This window comes from Trachypithecus francoisi, unplaced genomic scaffold (genome assembly GCF_009764315.1).
Source record: "Trachypithecus francoisi isolate TF-2019V2 unplaced genomic scaffold, Tfra_2.0 Lachesis_group0, whole genome shotgun sequence".
In the NCBI taxonomy this organism is placed as follows: domain Eukaryota; kingdom Metazoa; phylum Chordata; class Mammalia; order Primates; family Cercopithecidae; genus Trachypithecus; species Trachypithecus francoisi.
In genome coordinates this window covers 118,256,120-118,282,842 of record NW_022681453.1, presented here as the reverse complement: position 1 = coordinate 118,282,842, position 26,723 = coordinate 118,256,120, and the positions used below count along the sequence as shown (strand labels likewise).

The 26,723-nt window shown below is 39.5% G+C and overlaps 1 protein-coding gene across 6 annotated transcripts in view; it reads left to right on the top strand.

Moving 5' to 3' along the window:
• The window catches only part of PLD1 (phospholipase D1), a 228,099-nt gene that overhangs the window by 149,143 nt on the left and 52,233 nt on the right, over window positions 1-26,723 (top strand). For all 6 annotated transcript variants that reach the window (XM_033211713.1, XM_033211717.1, XM_033211715.1 and 3 more), the window contains 5 exons: window positions 4,251-4,379; window positions 5,064-5,182; window positions 7,247-7,360; window positions 20,679-20,789; window positions 23,605-23,693. In XM_033211713.1, the coding sequence (XP_033067604.1) occupies window positions 4,251-4,379; window positions 5,064-5,182; window positions 7,247-7,360; window positions 20,679-20,789; window positions 23,605-23,693 (562 nt within the window). The remainder of the gene's footprint in view (window positions 1-4,250; window positions 4,380-5,063; window positions 5,183-7,246; window positions 7,361-20,678; window positions 20,790-23,604; window positions 23,694-26,723) is intronic.

Sequence of the window (26,723 nt, the reverse complement as noted above, 5' to 3'; positions counted from 1 at the left end):
GTGTGCTGATGTTTAAGTGAGGGAAAAAATATTTTTGCAATTTAGTTGAGACAGGCTTTTCACATTTGAGTGTCTAGTCATAAGGGATAATATTAAGCTGTTTCTAAACTGTTCTTAGGAATGCAATGGATAGGATGTATAAGATTCATTTTGTGCTGTTAAATAGCTTATTATCTAATAGGTGAGCATGAGTTTTAAATATTTTACAAACCTAATATTTTATTCATTCATTGAGGGAAGATACTCCCACTGCAAGAGTCATCATTGATCCACAGATGACATACAGGTCTACAAACCCTTAACAACAATTCTAAATCCCAAAAAATTTTGAAAACCAAAATATTTTTAAAAATATAACTTGTTGAGTGCCTGTATTGGAACTGGCCTTGAACATATGTAGAAATTCAGTAGGTAGAGACTAAAAAAGTAGAAAAACAGGCATTTTAGGTAGATACTACATCTTAAGACACAGATATAGGAAATGCAAAAGTATTTATTTCGGCATCTCAGACCTGAGTGTAGAATATGGTAGACACATATAGGTCTATAATCTCTCATACAAAATCTTTGGAATCAGATTTCAGAAATCAGAAAGTTTTGGATTTTAGAAAGGTAATACAATACCTATACCCTCTACTATGTTACCCTCCCAGCAGCATCCAGGAAATACCTGGAATGTAGGAAAACCATTTATGTTTGTGCAACACCAAGTGGGATCAATAAAGATAATAAATAACCTCTTGTCAGTTCAGGCCAGGTTTTGCTGACCTGGGAGCTATGAAATGAGCTGTGAAAATCAGCCATGAAAAAACATTTGAATTGTTAGAACTTTTGGAGTTTTGGAATTGTGGTTAAGGGCTAATTTGTGCAGATTGAGCTGGTGGGATATATCTGTACCAGTTTACAGAGGACTTTGAAAATCAAACTGAGACATTGCACCTCTTCCATTAAATGTTGGAAAATATCTAGGGGCAGGGAGCAATTAAGGATGAGGCTTTATAGCATTTATAGTAGAGACACAGGGAGTCTGACAAGGTTGTGTCAGTGAGTTCAAGAATGAAGTAAATGGGAGAACCTTTTTCCAAAGGCATCATGATCTGGGAAGCCGTGGGAAGGTGGGTGGAGAAGTCCGTGAAGAATAAAGGAGCCAAAGATGATTCCGAGGTTTGAGCTTGAGTTACTATACTCAGAGAGCAGAAATCTCAAGGAAAGAATTGATTTTATGGAATGATAATGATTTTAGTGTCAGACATAATTTTAAAGTTCTGGTGGGAACTAGGTAAACAATGTCAAGTGACGCACTGGAAGTGACCTTAGATCTGGAGTCCAAAACAGAGGCCAAGCTTGCAGGTGCACATTTAGAAATTGTATAGAAAAAGATGGGAGAGGCCAGGCGTGGTGGCTCACACCTGTAATCCCAGCACTTTGGGAGGCTGAGATGGGCGGATCACAAGGTCAGGAGTTCGAGACCAGCCTGGCCAACATGTGAAACCCTGTCTCTACTAAAAATACAATAATTAGCTGGGCATGGTGGTGTGTGCCTGTAATCCCAGCTACTCGGGAGGCTGAGGCAGGATAATTGCTTGAACACTTGAACCCGGGAGGCGGAGGTTGCAGTAAGCAGAGATCATGCCACTGCACTCCAGTCTCAAAAAAAAAAAAAAGAGAGAGAGAGAAAAAAAAGAAAAAAAGGAAAGAAAAGAAAGACAGGAGAAAGGGGAAACCTTGTTAGTGAGGAGGAGCTAGGAAAGAAGAACAAGAGGCGTAGGCTGAAGAAATGGTAGAACAATGGAGACCTGGAAGGCAAGAGATGAAAACAAAAGGAGAAAAGGAGGAGGATGTGGCAAGACCAGAGGATACCAGGCAAGGAGCAAGAAGACCCCCTTCTCATAAACTTTAGCAGCCAGAATCTGAGCCACTGACAGAGGAGGATGCAGAAGATTGGCATGACAAATCTGTGCCAAAAGATAAGGCAGGTGCAATTATGAAATCATTTGGGAGCCAGATAGCACCTAATGAGACCCCCTTGGATCAGCATTGTTGACATCAGAAGTCCTCTCGACCTGCTTATCCATGTTCATGCAATTCTGAGCCGTGTCTTCACAGGAACTAATATTTGGCTCTATTGCCTTAAGAGTTCATTTGTACTGAGAAGGACCCTAATTTATGTGGAATAGTTTTTAGGCCGTAGCCAAAAACAAAAACAAATTTGAATTATGAGCAGGTTGAATTCAATTAGTACCAAGATAATTTCCTGAGACTAAGAATTCCTTTATATTCCTTATCATAACTAGTTGTTAGATGAAAGTTAATTTTAAATGAGTGTATGTGTGTTTATGTAAAGCCTTAGCTTAGAGTTTTGCAACTGATGAAAGCAAATTGTATATATATTTTTATATTTGGAATTTGAAATGTTATTTATCTCGTTTTTGGTCCCTTTTGTTTCTTTTCTCACCCTCTGTTTTTCTTTTTACGAAGTGCATGTTAACAACAAAGAGCCTGTAGATGAGCAAACAGGCCTACCTGCACTTTGGCCTTTCAGTCTCATAAAGCAGGAAAATAAATCACTGGGAGAAGTCAATAGAAGTCTATTTTTAACATGATTTCATTTTGCTAATCTATGGCATTTTAAGTCATTTTTCTTCTATAGAAAATTTCAATAGCCTTTGGAAGGTTAATGATTCAGTTTGAGATAGAATATTAGCATTGTGTGTGGTGATTACATAAAAACATTTGTTCTGCAAATATTTATTGATTGCCTGGATGCTTGGCGGTACTGGCAGTGAGGAGATTTGGTTCCCACTCCCAAAGAGTTTATAGACTGGTGAGGCATTGATGGAGGGCGGGAACCTGATACAATTGCGTCACAGAGTTAAAGGTGTTGGGGCAGTTGTTAATGGGATGACAGTAGTGCTAGTGACTGCCTCTTCCTTACAGGGAGCTGGGAGGTCTCTCTAGAGCAGGTGACAGCTAATGTGGCTCTTGAAGGATGATTAGGATACCAGGCCAAGAGGGAGAAAGGAGCATTTCAGGGAGAAGTAATAATGTGCCGACTGCATGGAGACATGGCAGACCACACCTGTTAAAATACAGTGAAACATGTGCTTTACATGGGGCCTGGGGTTGGGTGGGGAAAAACAAGGGCTAGAAAGAGTTTGGCACCAGTTTGGGAAGAGCCTTCTATGCATACTAAGCCCTTAGGACTTGAACTTCCTGTAGGCAGTATGTGAACCTTCCAGGGTTTTAAGCAAAGAGTGCATTTTACAAAGACAGTTCTGGGACAGTGTGTTGGTGGCGGGACCAGTGCAGCCCTCTCACTGGCTACTGCAAGCAGTACCATTTATTCATTCAACACATATTTTTGCATTCAGTGTCTATTTGTTAAATGCCTCTTTTGTGCCAAGCGCTGCATTTGTGATTTGTAATTCTGCTAATCTTTTTACTTCATTGTCTTCGTATTTAGCCTTAAGTCAATGGTCTCAGCATAGTTCTTTGTGAAATGCTACAATAGATTGCTGCTTTTGTACCTATATCATAAGCTTTCATCTGTTGTTGCCATATTTTTTATAAATGCCATCTATGATTTGAAGTATATAAATGTTAAAGCGCAACAGATTTTAGCTGTTATCTAGGCCAAATTCTTCATTTGATGCATAATGGACTTATGATCTAAAAAGTTGAAGCTCAGTGTCACTTAGCTAGTTAATTCCAGGGCTGGAACATGGGCTATCTGTAAATTTGAAGTTCTTGCTTCAATGCAAAAGAATTATGCACCAGGTGTGCACCATGTTGGTTGAGGAAAAAGAAGTGGCATGGTATCTTTATTGCCTCTGCGTCTCAGGTTTCTCCCCCTCCCCCCCCGCCCCTCCCCGTCTACCCCCTAAAGCCCCCCAACAGCTTTACTGCTCTCTCATAGTGCCACCTTGTGAGTTCTTTATTCACAGTTAATTCTGTGATCAGTTCTTCCAGTGATCTGGTAGATGGTGGGAATAAGTTACTCAACTGCCTGAGGTCAAATTTCATTGTTTGATGATGAATCTTGTTATAGCCCTAATTGCCCACTAAAAGTAAACTTGTAAGGACTGTAAAACCTTGTTAGCTCACAGCCTCTAATACAATGGACATATGCCACCCTAGTGATATCTTAAAAAATTAAGAAGCTTTTAGGTGTTTAATAAATGAGAGTTGAGCCTCCCTTTCTGGGATCCCCCTGAACCACAGTCCCTGAGGGGGTCTTGCTGCATTCACAGATACGGGGTCCATCCGCAGTTTACAGACAGGTGTGGGAGAGTTGCATGGGGAAACCAGATTCTGGCATGGAAAGGACTACTGCAATTTCGTCTTCAAAGACTGGGTTCAACTTGATAAACCTTTTGCTGGTGAGTATTATGATGGTGGGGTGCTGGTTATATTTTGTCTTTTACCTTTGAGCATCTCAACAAGTACACATGTGCATGATCTAAATGACTTTTGTTTTGCTTCTGTTTATTTTTGAAAAATTTTTAAAACTTTTCTTTTAAGAAAAGAACACGAAATAGAGCTGAACTATCTGAAACCTCCAGATTTGTTATAGGCACATTTTTGGGGTAATAATCAGTAATGTTTCAGGAAATGGTAGGCTCCCTTTGATCATCTTCTATTCTGCTTATTTCCTGCATTTCCAAAATGAGAATGGCATATTTTCAGATTATCACTGGGTTTATATGTTTAAGAGGAGATAGAGATGGCATTGCCTGCCATTGTTTCAACAGGATAAAAAATTAAAAATATAATATCAAACACACAACTTTAGATAATTTGTACCAACTCACATCTTGCCATGTCTAGTGATTATCTAATCCTAAGTGAAATGGAAACATATTTGGGGAGGTGCCTGGGAGGCTATGTCCCTGCATGTGAAATCTGTTTCCCTTGATTATAAAAATGTTGTTCTGTGCAAACCAAGAAATATATACCTAGTGAGCACTAACCCACGTTTCCTTTTAGTATCGTAGTTGGAGTCAGAGAGCCTCTGCCCCAGCACGGAAGTTAATGACTGATCCTTGCCTGGTGCACCTGGGCAGATTTCATTGACAGGTACTCCACGCCCCGGATGCCCTGGCATGACATTGCCTCTGCAGTCCACGGGAAGGCAGCTCGTGATGTGGCACGTCACTTCATCCAGCGCTGGAACTTCACGAAAGTACTTGGATATTGCTATCATGATTTATCCACATGAAGAGAGGCAGGCCTAACTAGAGAAGAGGTTCAGAGGAGGCTGTTGGCAAGAAGAGATTGTCGTGGCCACAACTGTGTCACCGCTCTGCTGTTGGCTGCATTGATGTCAGGGTGCCTGGGCATCTGGGCAAAAAAAGAGGGAAACATTACTGAATGTCCACACCATAGACAATTCAGAGTGCCTAGGGATAGGTGCTGCAGTGTGGGTTCTGATTTTAATTTTGTTAATACCTTGGACACAGTGTTGACCAAGCATTTAGTAGCCCGGGGTTGGTAGTCATTTGCAGGGCTGTTATAGCAGGATGGGAGCCTTGTTTAGATGAGAGGGCTTGAGCTTTAAAGTCCTGTCCAATCCTGGAATTGCAATGGGTTTATATTGGTACAGAATTCTGAGAGCTGGTTCTGAGCAAACCAAGCAATATTAAGAAGGTGGGGCCATTTTCCTTTTCTCCAGATTGTGTCCTCATTATTTGTAAGAACTTGACCTAACATTCAAACCTAACATTCATAAGTTAAGTACATATCATTCAGGTCGGGCTCGGTGGCTCACGACCATAATCCCAGCACTTTGGGAGGCCTAGGCGGGTGGATCACCTGAAGTCAGGAGTTCGAGACTGGCCTGACCAACATGGTGAAACCCCGTCTCTACTAAAATACAAAAATTAGCTGGGCGTGGTGATGGGTGCCTGTAATCTCAGCTGTTCTGGAGGCTGAGGCAGGAGAATCACTTGAACCCAGGACGCTGAGATTGCAGTGAGCCGAGAGAATGCCATTGCACTCCAGCATGGGCGACAGAGCGAAACTTGGTCTAAAAAAAAAAAAAAAAAAGAAGGTACATATTCAGGTGTTATTAAAGTTTCACTTTATTTACTTGAAGTGATAATGAGGCGTGATTACCCTTGGTCATTTTGAAAAAGAATTTAGTTTTATCAACCACTTAGACTCTCACTTTGTTTTTCATTCACGTGAGGATTATAAAAATTTAGTGGACATTCTAATGGAAATTTTTTAACAAAAATTTAGGGGAGATGGATTAATAAATGGGGTGTTACTTTTCACCTGCTGTACTGGCAAAGATAAAAATCTCTGCTAATACCTGTAGTTAGGTTTGGAGTGATTTTTGTGGTGTGCTCATACACGCTGCCCCAGGGAGGATAAATTGGTACAACACCAATAAGTCTTTTTTAAAGTATGCAATCTTTGATCCAGAAAAACTATTTCCAGGTATTCAAACTAAAGCCATAATCCAATAAGGTAATTTATTTTGATATGACTTCTAATAATTCAAATAAAATTAGAAATAACAGAAATCCTTACTAATAGGAATTTGTTAAATGATTCTTTTATACCATTTTACTATGAAGTTATTAAAAATAATGATATCCCACTATATTGCTGTGGCAAGATATCTAGAACATAATCAGTAAAAAATTAGTTTATAAAACAATAGTCTCATTTTTGCAATTATAAATATCTATAACTACAGATTATATTTAACCTGTCTTTATAAATACAAAACAATATGTCCCCTACAAAAGGTAAAAACAGGACTATGAGAAATAGAAAACAAACACAAATAATCTGTAGCCCTTCACTTAGAAATGTCCATTAACATTTTTCAAATTAACCTGAATTTCTTTTTTTTTTTTTTTTGAGATGGAGATTCGCTCTTCACTCTTGTCACCCAGGCTGGAGTGCAATGGTGAAATCTCAACTCCTTGCAACCCCTGCCTCCCAGGTTCAAGTGATTCTCCTGACTCAGCCTCCTGAGTTGCTGGGATTATAGGTGCCTGCCACCATGCCTGGCTAATTTTTGCATTTTTAGTAGAGATGGAGGTTTCACCGTGTTGGCCAGGCTGATCTTGAACTCCTGACCTCAGGTGATCCCCACTCCTTGGCCTCCTAAAGTGCTGGGATTACAGGTGTGAGCCACTGCGCCCCGCCATAAATTTATTTTATAATCACAAAGTAGAGAGAATGAATCTTTTTTCTCATTTGAATATTTGTTATCCCTTTTTCTTTATTTTAGATTATGAAATCAAAATATCGGTCCCTTTCTTATCCTTTTCTGCTTCCAAAGTCTCAAACAACAGCCCATGAGCTGAGATATCAAGTACCTGGGTCTGTCCATGCTAACGTACAGGTAAGTTCTGGCTTTTCTTTTTGACAAAATGCTACCGAGTAAAATTACTGTTATTGGACCAAGGGCCTGTTACATTGGCTTCAGGTTTTTCAATGACTGCTTTTCTAAGGCAAAACTAAATGGACCTTTTAACACTTAGTATTAGATTTCCTGTGTTAAATGGATTCAGTCGAGTCTCTTTTTAAAACTCTTATAAATATAATAAATGCATGTCCTTAGAAAAGGCCACAGCCAAGGAAAGGCTATTCCTGTAATTCCTTCTGAAGTGACCCTAGCAACGTGATTTCCAGTAAACCTGGACCTGATACTGCCTAAGCACCAGGAATGTGGCTGAAACTTAGCAGCTAGGAAGCTAGTTGTAGTTCAATCTAATTTTAGTTCCTGATTAACCAAATGTCTTCTAGAGGCCCTTTTAATGGAATAAGGATTTTTCTTAATAGAGTCACAACAGTTTACCACATCCAGTTTAACCATCTCAAACTACAATAAATTCAGACCTCGTGGGGCTCTGAGGCCTATCTAGGGCCGGCCAGCTGGTTATCAACAGAGGTGGACCTTGAAATCCTAGTCTAGTCCAGTGTTACCCAATCTGCTTCCTTTACCAACTACAGTTCAAATATCTTGAGATCATGTGGGGACAGAAGTAGGATGGGCCACCTTTGGCGTTGCCTTTTGTTTGAAGTCATCATTATGGACATCAGAAGAATTGTTTAAGTAAAGTCCAGCAGCCTGCTACTGCTACAGATCATCAGTAGGGACTATATAATGCAGACATGGATCCTAGGGAACATGATTATATAAATGAAGTGCCTAAATCAGTTATTTTGCATCGTGTGCAATTGGAGGTATGTGTATATAAGAAATCAGACATTTCAGACTGTAGATCAAATAATAGAACATTTTTTTTTTAAAAAGCCAGGCACAGTGGCTCCCGCCTGTAATCCTAGCACTTTGGAATGCCGAGGCAGGTGGATCACCTGAGGTCAGGAGTTCGCAACCAGCCTGGCCAACCCTGTCTCTACTAAAAACAAGAAATTAGCTGGGCGTGGTGACATGCGCCTGTAATCCCAGCTACTCGGGAGGCTGAGGCAGGAGAATCGCTTGAACCCAGGAGGCAGAGGCTGCAGTGAGCCAAGACGGCGCCACTGCACTCCAGCCTGGGCGACAGAGTAAGACTGTTTCAAAAAAAAAAAAAAGAGAAACCGCTTGAGAGAAATATCAGCAGCAAATACTAGTCATCCCAGGCTAAAAAGAAAACTAATTTAAACTCAGAGGCATAGATAGCTATGATTTATATGTAAGCTGATGAATATTTTATGAACCTGTTTAATTTTATTCTACGTGGAGGAGAAAAAATTACCCATGCTAGAATATAAAATAAGAAATTTGTTGATAGGAAAATAAGAATTTAAGATTTGAACTTGCATTATTATTGATGTCATGGTCAATTTATCAAAGTTAGCTGATGTTAATAAGTATCTGTTGAAAATGGATTGCTGGGAATTAAGTATTTTTGTAATCAATGAAGAAAGTTTTGCATATGCATATATTTTCCACTTCACTGTTGGTGAAGTCCTGACTCACATAATCTCATCCTGCTGTCTGGTGAAGTCGATAGATACTCTATAAAATGCTTCTCTTTGTTCACTTTTTCTACATCACTGATGTTGTGTGAGAAATGACACTAGATTGGGTGTGGTGGATCACGCTTAGAATCCCAGCACTTTGGGAGGCCAAGGCAGGAGGATTGCTTGAGCCTAGGAGTCCAAGACCAGCCTGGGCAACATAGTGAGACCCCATCTCTACAAAAAGTTTTTAAAAAATTAGCCAGGCATGGTGGCACATGCTTGTGGTCCCAGCTACCTAGGAGGCTGAAGCGGGAGGATTGCTTGAGCCCAGGAGGTGGGGACTGCAGTGAGCCTTGATTGCACCCATGCACTCCAGCCTGGGCAACAGAGTGAGACTGTCTCGAAAAAAAAATAAATAAATAAAAATAAAAAATAAAAGAAATGAGACTAGATCTGATAAGCTCATATGTTAATCCCTCATATGTTCAGGTGACCCGGATTCAGAAATCTACAAAGCCAAGGATATTTAACAAAGCTTATGCATTCATTCATTCATTCATTTATTCAGCCAACATATGTTTACTAAGTGTTGTCCGTTTGCATGGTGAAGTCATCAAAGCACACTTGGGTGTCAAGGGGGCAGACAGCAAAAGAGTTCTCTGCCTCTGGAAACTTAGTTAGCTGGGGAGAGATAGCTGAGATGAACAATTCAGTTAACAGTGCAAGATACGGTCTCTGAGTAAATGTTGGTGTGAAAGTAAGGACCAGCATGCTATGAGTTTGGAAATCCAGAGCGACAGAACTGGGTGTCCACTCTAAGGAATAATCCTGCTTGCTCAAAAGACACGAGGACTGACTACAGTAACCCATTCCCTCTAAGAGAGGCACTGATGAAGTTAGATGGCATAAGGCCGGGGCGGGGGTGGGGGCGGGGTGGGGGCTGCGCCTGGAGTGCTGGCCTAGTGAATTTGGACCTGGTACTGGAAGCGCTAGTGAACTTTGGATGGTTTTTTTTTAATTGGGCAAGAAGCATGATACATGAATGTTCTATGAAGATTAAGGAGAGAGTTTTCCAAACTGAATTTACCTATGAGATGCTGATAACTATTCCACAAAGATTTCTATGGACAGAAAAGGCTTTGTAGAATTTTTTAAAACAGGTCTCCTTAGCACCTTTGTTATGCTACAGTGTATTATAAAACCACTAAGAGGGAATATGATATGAGCATTTCCCAAGCTTATTTGACAGAGAATCTCTTGTTTTATGCATTCTTATCTGTTTCCATCTTTCCAAACAAATACCTTGAGACCAAAAGTTTATATACGTGAAGAACTTAGTAGACTAGAGAGAGAATGAGAGCAAGGGAACAAGTGAAGAGGCTGTTACAGTAATTCTGATATATAATTAAGTTCTAAACTAGAAATGGAGAGAAGGGACAAATAGGAGATATTTTTGAGGAAAGAGACAAAGGGACATCACGACTAGGAACTAACTGAAAGTTTAGGACAGAGGAAAAAGTTAAAGATAATTAGTTTAGTGTCACAAAGTCTCCAAAGAACCATAGGAACTGTGTCATGACTGATGGGCCGGGGCACCAATTGAGATCACCAAAGGACTCGGGTAGCTCCTGTAGTACATCTCGTTCTGGGTACTATAAATTTTGCAGCATGATAATGGGTGTATAAAATGAGTATATAAAAGTGTCGCTAGGCAGTGCTGCTGGAAATATCCAGCTAAATATAATAAAATGCATTTTAACACTAACAAATCATAAAAGCACACAAGGTGGTGTGATATGAAGACTGTACAGCAGCATGTGGCCTCAGCATGCCATTCCCCCTCCCTGAGTCCAGTTTTGTCACTGAAAGCCTTATGTTTGGTATGAATCTGATCTGAGTCCCTCCAGACATTTAAAGGGAAAATTTTCATTCGTCGTCTTTCATACATGAGGTATCATTCAAAGTATAAGTGTTAATGACTGTCTATTTAATCCTTCTGCTATAGCTATGATCCCTCACAAAATAAAACTCAAATGGCCACCAAGATACACTTCTTAATTTGTAAAGTAGGTAGAATGACATTTATCACTACATAGAAATAGAAGCCTTTGCTCAGAATTTGTACCTTGATCTTTAAACTTGTTTCTATGGATTTTTGAAAGAAAAGGAAAATATGTAAGCAAATTAAAACATCATAGATACATTTAATCATATGGCAGTGATAAATAGGACAAAAATTAAAAGGAAGGATAAGAGTTAAGAAAATAGGACGTCACTGATGAACTCTTAAATTCCAAGATTATAAGATTATAATTTATTTTACTCCTGTGGTCCTGAAAACCTGCTATATCTATAATTAACTCTTTGCCATCTCAGTGCCTAAAGTAAAATCTCCTACAGACTGACTGGAGTTAAGGCTGTGAGTAGGGAATGAATTGCTCACTTCAGGAACTCATATTCCTTGCAGCTTCAGGCCTTTGCTTAGCTTTAGGACCCTCAGCCGCCCAGGCCTTTTCTAGACCTGTTCCCAGTTTTATATTTGTAAGTCTGCATTGATTTTGTTAAAGAGGCCTCCCCTAGTTTTCAAAGTGTGACACCTAGCAAAACCTGGAGCCCTCCTGGTTTGTAGTAGATGTTTTTCAGAAATGATGAACTAACTGTAGGGTAACAATAGTGAAGGTAGCCAGGAAGTATATCTTTTTGAAGACAGGAAAGTCTGAGATGGCCAGAAACTTGAAAACAGACAAACGGATGAACGAACAAAACATTATCCCCCTACATTTCTCCTTTTCTGTAAAGTTGTGATCATATTGTTTCACTTTCTTCACACTGTTTACTGGCTGGAATCGTTATTTATCTTTTCTGACACTGGTTTTTCAAGCTGTGAATGTATGGTGCTTAGAGGGCAAGAGTGGTAATCTAGTCCAATCTCTAGTCTTTCAAAAAAATCCAGAAGGAGCAAGGAGACAGGGACCTGGCTGTGTGGGAGGCTATTTAATTTTTAAAGGGTTTGTTGTCACATTCTCAAACCTTTCGATCTCAGCTATCATGACAGTAGCCAAATGACTGTTACTCAGTTGAGAAATGTAATAAAATTTTTCCTCAGGATTATTGTTGTTTGCATAGCTTTTAACATAGTTATTATAGCAATACTAAGAAGGAAATGTGTTTTTTGATTTTTTGTTTATTTTTAATTGTTATTGATACATGGTATTTGTACATGTTGGTGGGGTACATGTGGTATTTTGTGACATGCAGACTGTGTAATGATCAAGTCAGGGTATTTGGAGTGTCATCATCTCAAATCTTCTGTTATTTCTATGTGTTTGGAACATTTCATGTCCTCTCGTCCAGCTCTTTTGAAATATCAACACACTGTTGTTAACTATAGTCAACCTACTCTGCTATTGAATACTAGAACTTATTCCTTCTAACTATGTTTGTACCCATTAATTAACCAGCCTCTCTTTATCTCCACCCTATTCCCTGTACCCCCCTACACACACCCTTCCCAGCCTCTAGTTTCTATCATTCTACTATCTTCTTGCATGAGATTGACTTTTTAAGCCCCCACATATGAGTGAGAACAAGATTTTAACATAGCTGATTGTTCATAATGTAACTTAGAAGCCACAAGCTTATTTAATTGTGAAGAAAAATATAAGGTAGCAATTAAGGGATAGATTCTAGAGCCAGACTGTGTTAACATCTCAGCTCTGTGACATATGAGCTGTGTAACTTTGGGAAAATTACTTCACTCTTCAGCATGTTCCATTCATTTAAAAAACATAAATGACAGTATCTGTCTCATAGGATTGCGGTGATGGTGAAATGAATACATGCAAAGCATTTAGAAGAGTATACCAGTTTGAGTTCCATCAAAAATAGCCTTCATGCTTTCCCTAGTGTTTCAAAAGTTTGCAACAGGCCAGGCGCAGTGGCTGAGGCCTGTAATCCCAGCACTTTGGGAGGCTGAGGTGGGTGGATTACTTGAGGTCAGGAGTTCGAGACTAGCCTGGCCAACATGGCGAAACTCCATCTCTACTAAAAATACAAAAATTAGCTGGGCGTTATGGCACATGCCTGTAATCACAGCTACTTGAGAGGCTGAGGCAGGAGAATCGCTTGAACCCAGGGGGTGGAGGTTGCAGTGAGCCGAGATTACACCACTGCACTCCAACCTAGATGACAGCAAAACTCGTGTAAAAAACCAAAAAAAATAGTTTGCAACAAAGAAGTTAACATTTCTCTGGGTAGGTCACCAGGCTAGTTCTAGATAGAAATTTTTATGCCATAAATCTATTGGAATGGGGAGAAAGAGTATTTGACATAATAAAGGAAATAATAGATAAAATTCAAGTTATTCTTTCGTCTGAAGAAGGGCACTTAGTTGCTAATTTTTTTAATACAGAAACATTGGTCACACACCACTGGCAGTTCCACAGAGGGGAGACACAGCCAACCAGGGAGAAGGGAGCTACGACAGGCAGTGTGGATGCCTGCCCACCAGCACGAATTGCTGCTTCTGAAAAAGTCATCCAGACCTGATAGCTGACTTCAGCAGCTTCCACTGTACTTTTAAAATAATCTTGGGTGTTACCCCTCAGTGCTGGGCCTTCTCAGAAGCCTGCCAAGAGCACTCAGAGAAGAAATGGCAGGAAAAGTCATGGGTAGCAGGAGGAAGTGGGAGAGATGGTTCTGAAACTGCTTCTGCACAGAGAAGGTGAAGGAACTAGAATAAACTTGGTTTCAGAATGGTCTTAATGGCATTTAAGATACGTTATAAAGACAGAGGATATTTGACATGTCTGTTAAGGTGAAAGAAAATGCTGAATGCCATGTCGGCATCAACATGGGGTCAACACATGGGAATCTTTTTAAAGCTCCTAATAGAAACCTTTCCTTGGACAATCATGCTGAGAATTCCTGCCTATATGGAAATAACTCTACTGGAATCGAGTCTTCAGTCCTCTTTGAGGGAAAAGAAGGAAAGAAGGAAGGGAGGGAGGAACAAAGAAGGGAAGGAAGAAAGAACGAGAAAGAAAAGAGGAAAGAGAAAAAGGAGAGAGGGAGAGAGGAAGGAAAAAAAAATTTTTCAAGAAAGTATAAATAACATCCGAATTATACCACTGAAAAAAATTGTTTTCACACTTGGAATAAATGTCTAAAAGATATTCTAAAGGATCTGTTAGATCTGAAAGGACAGCAAAATGTTTTGTATTGCAGAATGGTGTGAGAGAATAAAGTAGATAGGTGAAGAATAAAGTGAGCAGGTGGGGGTAAAAGGAATCCACTTTGTCCATTTCCATGGAAGTTATTTACCTTAGGAGTTGTTTTCCACGTATGGGCCAGGCCTTCATGGACTAACACATTTGTGAGTGTAACTGTGGGTCTTGGCTGGAAGAGCTGATATGAACAGAGCATTTGCTATGTGCTTGGCACTGTGTTAACCCTTTGTGGATTATCTCATATACATTCAGCGGTCTGTAAACTAAACTCCTGTGCAACCTGTTTCTACAGACGAGGAAACTAAGACTGTGAGAGGTTGAAATAACAGTAACTAGTGGGGGTCTGGTACAGTGGCTTATGCCTGTAATCCCAACACTTTGGGAGGCCAAGGCGGGTGGATCACCTGACGTCAGGAGTTCGAAACCAGCCTGGCCAATATATTGAAACCCCATCTCCACTAAAAATACAAAAATTAGCTGGGCATGGTGGCATGGGCCTATAGTCCCAGCAACTCAGGAGGCTGAGGCAAGAGAATTGCTTGAACCTGGGAGGCGGAGGTTGCAGTGAGCTGAGATCACACCATTGTACTCCATCCTGGGAGTCAGAGACTCCATCTCAAAAAAAAAAAAAAAAAAAAACAGTAAGTGGTAGGGATGACTTGCTTCTAAGCAGTTTGGCTTCAGTGCCTGAGGTTAATTAGCCATGGATACTGTTTCCAGTAAGACAAAGATGGTTGTAACCACTGGGGCTCTAGCAGAGCAAAGCTTCATGTCGTATTTGTCTTTGGGTGTCACCTTCTGTTGCCACAGCCCCAAATCCATCCCAAACTCTCCTTTTGCTTATTTCTGGCTCCCAACAGCACCCAACTAATACTGTGTTTCCTAGGACTTCTTTCACTTTAAGTCCTATTCTTCTTTTTTTTTTTTTTTTTTTTTTGAGTCGGAGTCTCGCTCTGTCGCCGGGGCTGGAGTGCAGTGGCCGGATCTCAGCTCACTGCAAGCTCCGCCTCCCGGGTTTACGCCATTCTCCTGCCTCAGCCTCCCGAGTAGCTGGGACTACAGGCGCCCGCCACCTCGCCCGGCTAGTTTTTGTATTTTTAGTAGAGACGAGGTTTCACCGTGTTAGGCAGGATGGTCTTGATCTCCTGACCTCGTGATCCGCCCGTCTCGGCCTCCCCTATTCTTCAATAATTATCTTTTCTTTCTGTCCTTCAGCTTCAAGATTAACTTTTCTCTTTTGTTCAGGAAAGGAATCATCTTATGTAAATAACCACACACTGTGATATGAGTGGCTGACACTCAACTGGAAAAGTGGCTATGAAAAGAAAGAGCTTGATAAAATGAGACAGGTTCTTGAACTAGGTCAGTCTGGTGATGCTCGTTGCCTGCTGTTCTCCTCAGTACAGACTGGAAGGAAAAGGCCCAACAATCAGAGGATTCCTTTCTCTCCCCAACACATACCACTTGTGAGCTTCTACACAGTTGGCCTCTGCTTGTGGAACATTTAAAAGTGCTTTTGTCCTAAACAATCTTTGTTCCATGATTGACTTGGAATCTCAGGGAAATAAAAAGGAATTCATAGATGTGCTGAATTTATAGGGAATAAAAGCATTATAGTGAGAGAAAGGAAGGGAATTTGGAACAAACACTAAGAAAGATCCAAAGGTTTTTCCTTCAGAAAGAAATTTCCGTTATTTAATCCAAAAATCCATACATTTGACTTGGGCCCGTAGGATGGAAGGTGATTAGGGATTGTGGCTAAAGAGAAAGCTATATTTTAGGTTACAAAATAAGACATAGCACAGAGGAAAATGACTAGTCCAAGTTACAGCTTTGAGGCTAAACCATAAAATCAGAAATATGCCATTTTTATATATTTTAAAATTATGTTTTCACATTTGTGGTTTGAAAAGTATGGGTTAGATTTGATTCCCAGCACATTTGGGACAGTAAAGATAAGCTATATTTTTGCATGTGAGGGAACAGTTTGAGGGTTAACTCAGTTACATTGGTTTAAAACAGAAATGCAAGACAAGTTAGTGAAGTCAGTGAAGAAAATGAAGAGAGTAAATCTTAAACTTAAAATAAAAGGAAATCTCAGTGGCAATGGAAAAGGTGAAAAAATAAAATAAAAGGAAATCAATCAAAATGGGTGATATGTTTTGGCTCTGTGTTTCCACCCAATCTCACCTTGAATTGTAATAATCCCCACATGTCATGGGAGGGACCCAGTGGGAGGTAATTGAATTATGGGGGTAGTTCTTTCCCATGCTGTTCTCATGATAGTGAGTAAGTCTCATGAGATCTGATGATTTGATAAAGGGGAGTTCACCTGCTCATGCCCTCTTACCTGCTGCCATGTAAGATGTTCCTTTTCTCTTCCTTCATCTTCTGCCATGATTGTGAGACCTCCGCAGCCATGTGGAGCTGTGAGTCCATTAAACCTCTTTCCTTTATAAATTACCCAGTCTCTGGTAGGTCTTTATTAGCAACATGAAAACGGACTAATACAATAGGTTTGACTTATTTGACTGTTGATAAAACTTTCTAGGCCATCAAGCATTTAAAGCAGTTAAGTTGATTTTTATATAACCTCGGAGTTCCCTGTCTGCGGTTCAATGGTCTAGGCAGAGCAAGAAGGAAATTCATATTTTCCATTTTTCTTGTGGTGATAGGGAGATTTTAACTAATTAGAATAGTAGTAAATGAATAACGATCCCAAGTGATTTTCTTCCGTGTTGCTGGAAAGATATGTTTCAAGTTTAGCCGCAAATGATGACTTTTTTTATTCATGAGTTTTTATTGTGAATAAAGGATATGGGATTGGACTCAGGCAATGGGATAGATGATGCTGAAGCCCCTCAGGAGGTAGGAAACCCCTCATACTCAATGGTTTTATAGGCATCAGGGAGCCCCCTCCACTTTTTCTTGTGCTCTCCCACGGGCTGATACGTAAAATGGTCTTTTTTTTTCTTTTAAGATGCAGTTTCACTCTTGGCACCCAGGCTGGAGTGCAATGGTGTGATCTTGGCTCACTGCAATCTCCGCCTCCTGGGTTCAAGCAATTCTCCAGTCTCAGCCTCCCAAGTAGCTGGGATTACAGGCACGCACCATCATGCCCAGCTAATTTTTGTATTTTTAGTAGAGATGGGATTTCGCCATGTTGGCCAGGCTGGTCTCGAACTCCTGACCTCAGTTGATCTGCCCACCTTGGCCTCCCAAAGTGCTGGGATTACAGGCATGAGCCACCGCCCCGGCCATAAAATGGTCTTCTTTTGGCTTGAAGCTTTACATATTTTAAATACTTAAATGCCTACAGATAGAGAAACATTTACCATTATCCTTCACAGAAAAAATGGCAAATATGTGACCTTCAGGCATCCCCTTCCATGAAAGCCACTGAGGATCAACCTCAGATTTCTTCCCCAGTGCACCTGCTTTCAAGAATTGCCTCTTAACCCAGCTGTCCAGAAAGTCACTCTGAAACTATTAGACTTCGTATGCAAGCTGACATCGACATAATTCTCCTCATGTGTATCTTATGTGAATGAGTTTATTGAATCTTATGTGAATGAGTTTATTGGGTCAGAGCAAATTTTGAGAGTAAGAAAGGAAAGAAAGTATAAGGTTTTTGGATTTGAGGGAAAAACTCAGATGTTACTAGCAAGGGTGGGTTATAAATTTTGTCTATAACTTTTTACAGAGGTAGGCATACTATATATAGAACGTCTAGTACTAAGTGCCACATACCATTATTATCACTTTGTGTTTGTTATGCCATTTTTTCTTCACAGCAGCTTTAGGGGATGGGGAGAGGTCTCAGTTGTACAGTGGAGGAAACTGAACCTCCACGATATTTAAATGATATGTAAATGCTCTTTCACCTTGGTCAAGGCATTTAAACATAATGGAGATTCCAGTCGGGCATGGTGGCTCATGCCTGTAATCCCAGCGCTTTGGGAGGCTGAGGCCGGTGGATCAGTTGAGGTCAGGAGTTCAAGACCAGCCTGGCCAACATGGCAAAACCCTGTTTCTACTAAAAATACAAAAATTAGCTGGGCATGGTGGTACGCATCTGCAGTCCCAGCTACTTGGGAGGCTGAGTCAGGAGAATCACTTGATCCCGGGAGATGGAGGTTTCAGTGATCCGAGATCACACCACTGCACTCCAGCCTGGGCAACAGAGCAAGACTCTGTCTCAAAAATAAAATAAAATAAACCAAAAAAACCCTTGAGGTTCCCTTCTTTCCAGGGTACTCTGCAATTGTATACATTGCCTCCAGAGTTGTATAGAATTACATCAATAGCATGAGAATCTTCTCAAAGTAGACTGTATTTTCGGTGCTATGTTCCTTAGTAACAAAATTAAACATTAATTTGAGTGGACTAAGAATTAAAACTTCTATTTCTTCAACCTTTGTTATTTCTACCTGATAAGTAATAATGCAGCTCCTTGGAGATGATGTAAAATCATGATATTTTTCCAGTATGGATAATATTTATCTAAATTTTCCTTATGAATTCTCTTCTGTGATATTTAATATATTCATGTTGACAATTAAATTTTGAAATTTTGTTGCACCTATTCATCTGATAAAGTTTTTAATACTTTGGCGATATTTTGTAATAAATAACTCATATTGGACAAATAAATAACACTACTGAGGACGGCACAGTCAGTGATTTTTAGTAAGTGTAAGTTTTGGATGTAATGGCCTTATAGTTTCAATTTTAAAGTTACTGATTTGAATAAGAATTTTACCAGGCCTTTTATATACAGCAGGCATAGAATTGGTTATATATTGGATCGCTTTTTATATTCCTAATGAGTATGGGGCCATTCTTTTTATTTTCAATATCAGTTGACCTTATAAAGGACAGTTTTAACATTCATTTCAAACCAGAAATAGCAAGTCTATTTTTATAGTAATTCTTTTGTGTGTCATGCTATTATTTAAGCACCTACTATATGCCAACATCATACTGCAATGCTAGTTAGAATGTTGAAAAAAAATGATGACCAATGATTGCTGAGTGTTGAGAGCACCTTCCTTCCATGTTCTCTTGTCCTCTCTCCTGTGCACGGCCACAGTCTGCTCTGCAGCATCCCTGACACAACCTGCCACAGCTCAAACGCATCCTCTAATGCTCATTAATAATAACACTTATAACCACTTAATAGGTACCAGGTCTCCTACTACACATTTCACAGTAATTCATTTAATCTTCTCTATGACCCTATAAAGTAGAACTCCATTTTATAGAACAAAAATCTGAGGCACAAAGAGGTTAAGAAACATGATCAACAGCCAGTAAGTAGAGTAGTTGAACCGGGCTTGGAACCTAGACGGTCCTGCTCTGTATCAGCGTATTTAACCTATATTCAAGTGTCTGAGCAAGAAGAAGCTCGAGTAATCCAGCCTGGACAGGTGAGCATCTGCATAGAGCAAGGCAGTGTGAGCGATGAGAAAGCGACACATCTGAGAAATCCTCCGAAGAATAAACAGAAGTAGATGTGAGATGGAATACAGACGCTAAGGAGAAGAGCCATGCCAAAGAGCATGCCAAAGACTAATGGAATGATGGTATGCCCCTGGCCGGTGGGGTATTTGAGATGGGAAATGGTTTAGAGAAAAAAGTCGTGAGCTCCACTTTGATCTGTTTAATCTGAGGTGATGGGATCAACTCCAAATTGACTGGTATGACACACAGATGTGATGAAATGGCAAAACAGTGCAGCATGGTAGAAAAACATCGGATATGGAATGACAAAAAGCAAGTTCAAGCTGTGAGGCTGATGCTAGTACATCTGTGACACCATGCAAGTTTCTTTGCTTCTCTGAGCCCCGGTTCACTTTCCTGTGATTAATTTCCTTTATTATGCCATTAGAAAGTTTAGACTAAAGTGGCGTGCCATGGAACAGACAGCCAATTAAAGGTAGAGTGAAGATCACATACCTAAATGAACTACCTTTCAGAATGTATTAATCTGAACAATATCTATTTAAGGGAAAAGGAGTAATCACATTGTTAAGTCAGAGCTAGGATGGCCATATCATATGGTCCAAACCAGTACCCTTTTAAGAGTGAAAATATGTGCTCTAAATAAATACACCAGAACAACAGGGATTCTGGTGTAATTGTGGGACTGTCATAGGAAAGGAATACAAATGGTTCCGTACTCACAGCCACCAGAAGAGGTACTTCTGAAATAGTCTTTATAGAAACCACAATTTGTGGTTTCCGATTTTGAATGAAAATAATCCTGGATGAAAATGGGTATATTCAGGATGTGATTTCCAGCTGAGAACCTTCCTTATGGACTGTATCCAAAGACCAGTTCCTTTCTCCCCTCTTCCTTAGCAGCATTCCCTACCCCCCTACTCTCCTTTGGTTCACACAAGACACTCAAGCCGCTGTAGTCATTCAGTTGTCTAGAAAAAGGAGTGACTTCATTGTATTAATATGTCTGATGTCCTCTCCATTACTAATACTTGTTCATTTCTGATTGCTACCTTATAGTTGCTCCGCTCTGCTGCTGATTGGTCTGCTGGTATAAAGTACCATGAAGAGTCCATCCATGCCGCTTACGTCCATGTGATAGAGAACAGCAGGCACTATATCTATATCGAAGTAAGTCCTGCTCATGTAAATTCATGTTAGAAACTGCCTTCCCTTAAATATCATGCCGAAATTTCAGAGTCCCCAAACTTAGGACCTGTCATATTAATGAGTACATTTTTAGATGTGAAACGTGCTAGAGAAGCTCTGATTCATATCACCTGGATTTTGACCTCCCAAGCATACCTGGAATTGGCTCTGCATTGTCATTAACTCAAGACTCTATTGGGAGTCTCTCAAATCTTTGCTATTAAAATGCATCATCAACTCACTGTAATAGTATTAGACAGAAATACCCCAACATGGGTATGTAAGTTTTGATTTCGCTTGGGTTGGAGGGTTTAAGATTTTGCTTGGGTTGGAGGGTTCTATTTCAGGAGAGCACATACAGGGGTGAGTTACTAAAATAGAGACCACTGGATGCTACTGGTTTGGGCATGGCGGAGTAGGGAGACTGCAGGGAAAAGAACATGGAAAAGGAAGATGTGAGAACATTAAGAGCAGGTACCACCTTCTTCAATTCTGTGTGAACTACTATTCATTATGAAGCTTTTTTTCATTCCAGAATTTTTAGAGTATATGAGAAAATCTGGGGACACTGAGTTTAGCTTGGGAACTTAAATTACTCTTCAAAGTGAATATAAAAATAGTTCAGAGAACTTGAAAAACCCTGAGAAAATAAAAAGTCACAATAATGGAAAAAATACATCATAGCATAATTTCCTTCTTTATTCAAGTCTTTGCTTTCCCAATGAATGTTTTAAAGGTAGATAGGGGAATGGGTTAACTGACGAAAACCATTCTAGCCCTGTTTTTCTTCCCCTTGGGTCCTGGCCCTCTCCCACTCTGCATAGCAACAATTCATTAGAGACAAGCAGGGAAGAATTGGAGCTTTATTTGTTTCATGAGCCTGGCTAGAGAAACCTAAGTTAAATATCATATATTAGCTGGCTAAATGCAGTGTGGTATCCTGAATGGCATCATGGAATAGATATAGGACATTAGTGGAAAATGAGCAAACTCTGCATAAAGTCTGGAGCTTAGTAATACTATTAGTATTATTAATTTCAACAATTATACCATAGAGATGTAAAGATGTGAAGGCTGGCTCATCTATTGCCCAGAATCTTTTTGCTTCATCTCTTTTTAGTAGCATTAACATCAGCTTTTCTGACCAGGCACAGTGGCTTACGCCTGTAATCCCAGCACTCTGGGGGGCCGAGGCGGGCAGATCACCTGAGTTCAGCAGCTCGAGACCAGCCTGGCCAACATGGTGAAACCCCGTCTCTACTAAAAATACAAAAAAAAAAAAAAAAAAATAGCTGGATGTGGTGACGGGCACCTGTAATCCCAGCTACCTGGGAGGCTGAGGCCGGAAAATCACTGGAACCCATGAGGCAAAGGTTGCAGTGAGCTGAGATTGAGCCATTGCACTCCAGCCTGGGTGACAAAAGTGAGACTCTCTCAAAAATAAAATACAATAAAATAAATGAATAAAAATAAATAAATAAATACAAAATCAGTTTTTCTTTTTAATTTGACCATAGTATTAAATGATGTCAGTAATGCCATGTAGCTAGAAATGTTGGGACACAGACCTGGTTGACACTCCTCTAGTCAAGATAAGCAGTCAGCATTCACCCGACTCTTCCAAAAAAGGAGAAGTAAAGGACACGACACATAGCCAGTCTGTGTTTACAGCTGCTGAGGAATGCTAAGCTTCTTTATAATATGAATTCAGAAAAAGAAACATGGTTTGGTTGCCACTGAGATTTTGATTGTCTGATGCCCTAAGGGGAATCACATTCTCTAAAGACTTTCTGCACCGTGTCTTCCTGTAAGTTTGTCTTCTGGAGGCGTTTTACAGATTTATCCACTTAAGTATACAAGCTCATATAGTCATAAACGTGATGATGCTGCAAAGGGATGATAATTACGAGTTGTTACATATATATCTCTTTACCTTGAGATGATTAGCAAATACTGCTTTGTGATAATTGTCATTATAAAATACAGATGCATTGTAACAATCTATTCTATTTGAACACATGATATTCATAATATTTGCACCAAATTTTTAACATTCCCTTATGCAGCAACAAAATCTTTTGCACTGTTATGATAATGTCGTAACTTGTTTTCTAGTAACAGTTTTAAAGACTATTTTGTAAATATATAAATAGCAGAAGTACTTAGAGGAAAAAAACATTTATTTTATTTTATTAACTGGCTTATATGTATGCAACATACAAAAGAGAGTTGAGGCTACTTAAAATAGAAGTTCAGAGATAATAAGATACCCAAACAAACAAGACAAGGTGAAAGCAGATACCGGGAAATAATGGAGAAAGGGTGGAGAAAACTAGACCAGGCTTTTGCCATCTACCCTTTTATAAAAGCAAGCTTAGCGTGAGGTAGACTGTTTGCCAATATAGAATTTTTAATCATAAGAATTTATACAGTATGTGAATCTGAAAGAAACTAATTTCCCTATTGATTGAATTTGCAATGTTCCTAAGTATTCTGAGAATGTAATTTAGAAAATCACCTATGAGGAATTCTCATGGTGGAATAATATAGTGTAACTTTCCACTTGATTAAGTGTTACAGGTGATATGACCTGGAATCAAATGAGACCCAGAGTGAGATGAGGCGGCTTTTATTCTGTGTCATTGACTTTCTTGATGTGATTTCAATGATCAGAACACATCTGCTGTGTGAAACATTTTTAAATATATATCAGTATGTTTTTTATTTACCATATTGTCCTTACGTATACTGCTTACAAAATAAAGACTAACATGATTATCTTGTTTATTTCTCATAGAACCAGTTTTTCATAAGCTGTGCTGATGACAAAGTTGTGTTCAACAAGATAGGCGATGCCATTGCCCAGAGGATCCTGAAAGCTCACAGGTAACAGCCTTTGGCTGGGAGTTCTTGCTACAGATGTTCTTGTATTTATTACTAAAATGACTTTGCAAGGCCCGTTTTTAAAGTACTATCATTTCCTAGCGGGCTTCAATTTGGTTCAGCCAGCATAGGTTACTGATGCCTTTAGTCTGAGTCAGTTGCTAAAAATTCTTTAGTCCCCTTTCTAGGGAATTTGAATTCTTCCAGGGCATAAAAATTTCTTCCTGGCCAGTCTGTTTCCCATACATGAGGTTTGTGATTTGTTTTATTTAATAGCAGACTGTGAGCTGTGTTCACTTAAAAAACAAAGCAAAATAGACATAATATTTTGCTGTGGGTTATATTTAAATTCTTGTTACCGTATGTCATATTTATTCAGCTCCTGGGATTATTTCTTCAATAATTGGTTTACTGAGATAGAATTTACATACTGTACAATCCAACCACTTAAACTATAGAATTCAGTGATTTTTAGTATATTCACAGAGTTGCACAACCACCACCTAATCAATTTTAGAACATTTTTATCAACCCAGAAAGAAACCCCATTAGCAGTCATTACCCATTCCTTTGTTTTTTAGCCCCTGGCTACCACTGATTTTTCTTTTTCTATAGATTTACCTAGTCTGGGCATTTCATATAAACGGAGTCACACAATATGTGGTCTTTTATGACTGATTTATTTGTCTTAGCATAATGTTCTTGAAGCTCATCAGTATTATAGCATTTATGAGTATTTCATTTCTTTTTATTGCCAGATAATATTCCATGATGTGGATATACCACATTGTATTTATTCATTCATTAGTTGATGGACAAATGTAGTTGTTTCTACTTTTTGCCTATTATGAATAATGCTGCTATAAACATCCTTTAGTAGTTTTTGTGCAGATATATATTTTCATTTCTCTAGGGGTAGAATTGCCAGGTTATAGCTAACTCTATGTTTAACATTTTGAGAAACTGCCAGACTGTCTTCCAAAGCGGCTCTGCCATTTTATATTCCCACAGTGTATGAGAGGTCTAGCTTCTCTGTATTTGCCAATAGTTACTATTATCTCTCTCTTTGATTATAGTCATTCTAATAGATGTGAAATACCATTTTAGAAATGGTATTTCATTGTGGTTTTCATTTGAATTTCCCTAATGTCTAATGATACTGAGCATTTTTGTGTGTGCTTATTGGCCATTTGTGTATTATCTGTGGAGAAGTGTCTACTCAAATCCCTTGCCCATTTTTTCATTGGGTTATTTGACTTTTTGTTGTTGAGTTGTAAGAATTCTTTATACATTCTAGATACAAGTCTCATATCAGATACATGATTCCCAGTTTCTCCCATTCGATGGCTTGTCTTTTTACTTTCTTGCTGGTGTCATTTGAAACAGAAAATATTTTTTATTTTGATAAAAGCTAATCAGCTTCTGTTTTTTTCCTTGTATCCCTTGTTCTTTTGGCATCTAAGGAATATAGATAGTGATATCTAAGAAATCACTGCCTGACCTAGGATCATGAAGATTTATGCCTGTTTTCTCCTGAGAATTTTATAGTGTTAGCTCCTACATCTAGATCTTTGACTCATTTTGTTTCTTTTTATATATGGGGTGAGTTAGGGGCCCAACTTTTTATTCTTTTGTTGATGGATGTAGAGTTGTCCTAGTACCATTTGTCAAAAAGACTATTCTTTCCACATTGAATTGTCTTGGCACCAGGTACAATTTCTTTTCATGGCTGATTTCAGCTCCATGTAAAAGTAGCAGAATAAACACATAAACACAACCATTATATTTCATTACTTCAAGTCATTGAATGCATGCAGTGAAGAGTAAGTGCATATACATTTGGGAATTAAAACATTTTTTACTTTCAGTGTCATGTGGTACTTTGATATCTTTTTTTCACATAATATTTGGGGACTTTTATACTGAAGGACATATTATAACAGTAACCATCAGCATTTTATGTGATTCACAGTTTATAACTACATGATCTCATAGAATCTTCACAACTACTCTTGAGAGTAGGTCATGTATTTGTTGTTGTTATTGTTATTATTGCTGTTGCTGCTGTTCCCATTTTTAGGATTAAAAACTGAAATTCAAGAGGTTATGTGACTTGTTTAGGCCACTAACAGCAATAGGTAAAAAACAGCTTTGAGCCTAAATCTTTGGACTTTCAACGCAGTGCTTCCCTTCACACCACATGACTCTAATGCATTGATGGTTAGGATTAAAAACCCATTCAGGGCTTCCCCAAGCTGAGGCAAATGTGTTGGGCCTATAGTTCCCTTCCCCTATTGACCGACCATTGGATGCAGGCTGATCCTAGGGAGTGGGGATGACCTTGAGTGAGGCAGGTCCCTTTCACCTATGGAGGACTCCATACTTTTCATACCTGGAGGACTTCACTGTGAGTGTTCTGTGGCCTACATGCTCAGTAGCTGATGGGATGGCTGGCTGTCTTGATCCCATGGTGGGAGGATCTAGGCAGCACACTACAGCATCCATCATATCCTGCAGGGTGTACAGTGGATCTCACCTGTGACTATGCATTAAAATCACCACTGACTTTTGCAAGATTACAGAGAGCTTAACACACCTCCAGGCTTAATGGATCATAATTTCCTGGAGTGGGACCCGGCACCCGTATTTTATACTGCCCCAAATATGTGTTTTTAAGTGTTTGGGAGCCTGAAAGAATACTTTTCTTTACTGTAGTAATTTGTCTTTAAAAATCTGGACTTCTAAAATAATAAAATTAGGCTGGGCATGGTGGTTCATGCCTGTAATCCCAGCACTTTGGGAGGCCAAGGTGGGTGGATCAACTGAGGTCAGGAGTTTGAGACTAGTCTGACCAATGTGGTGAAACTCTGTCTCTACTAATAATACAAAAATTAGCTGGGCTTGATGGTGCATGACTGTAGTCCCACCTACTCAAGCTCCTGTGGTAGGAGCTTGAACCTAGGATGCGGAGATTGCAGTGAGCCGAGATCATGCCATTGCACTCCAGCCTGGGTGACAGACCAAGACTCTGTC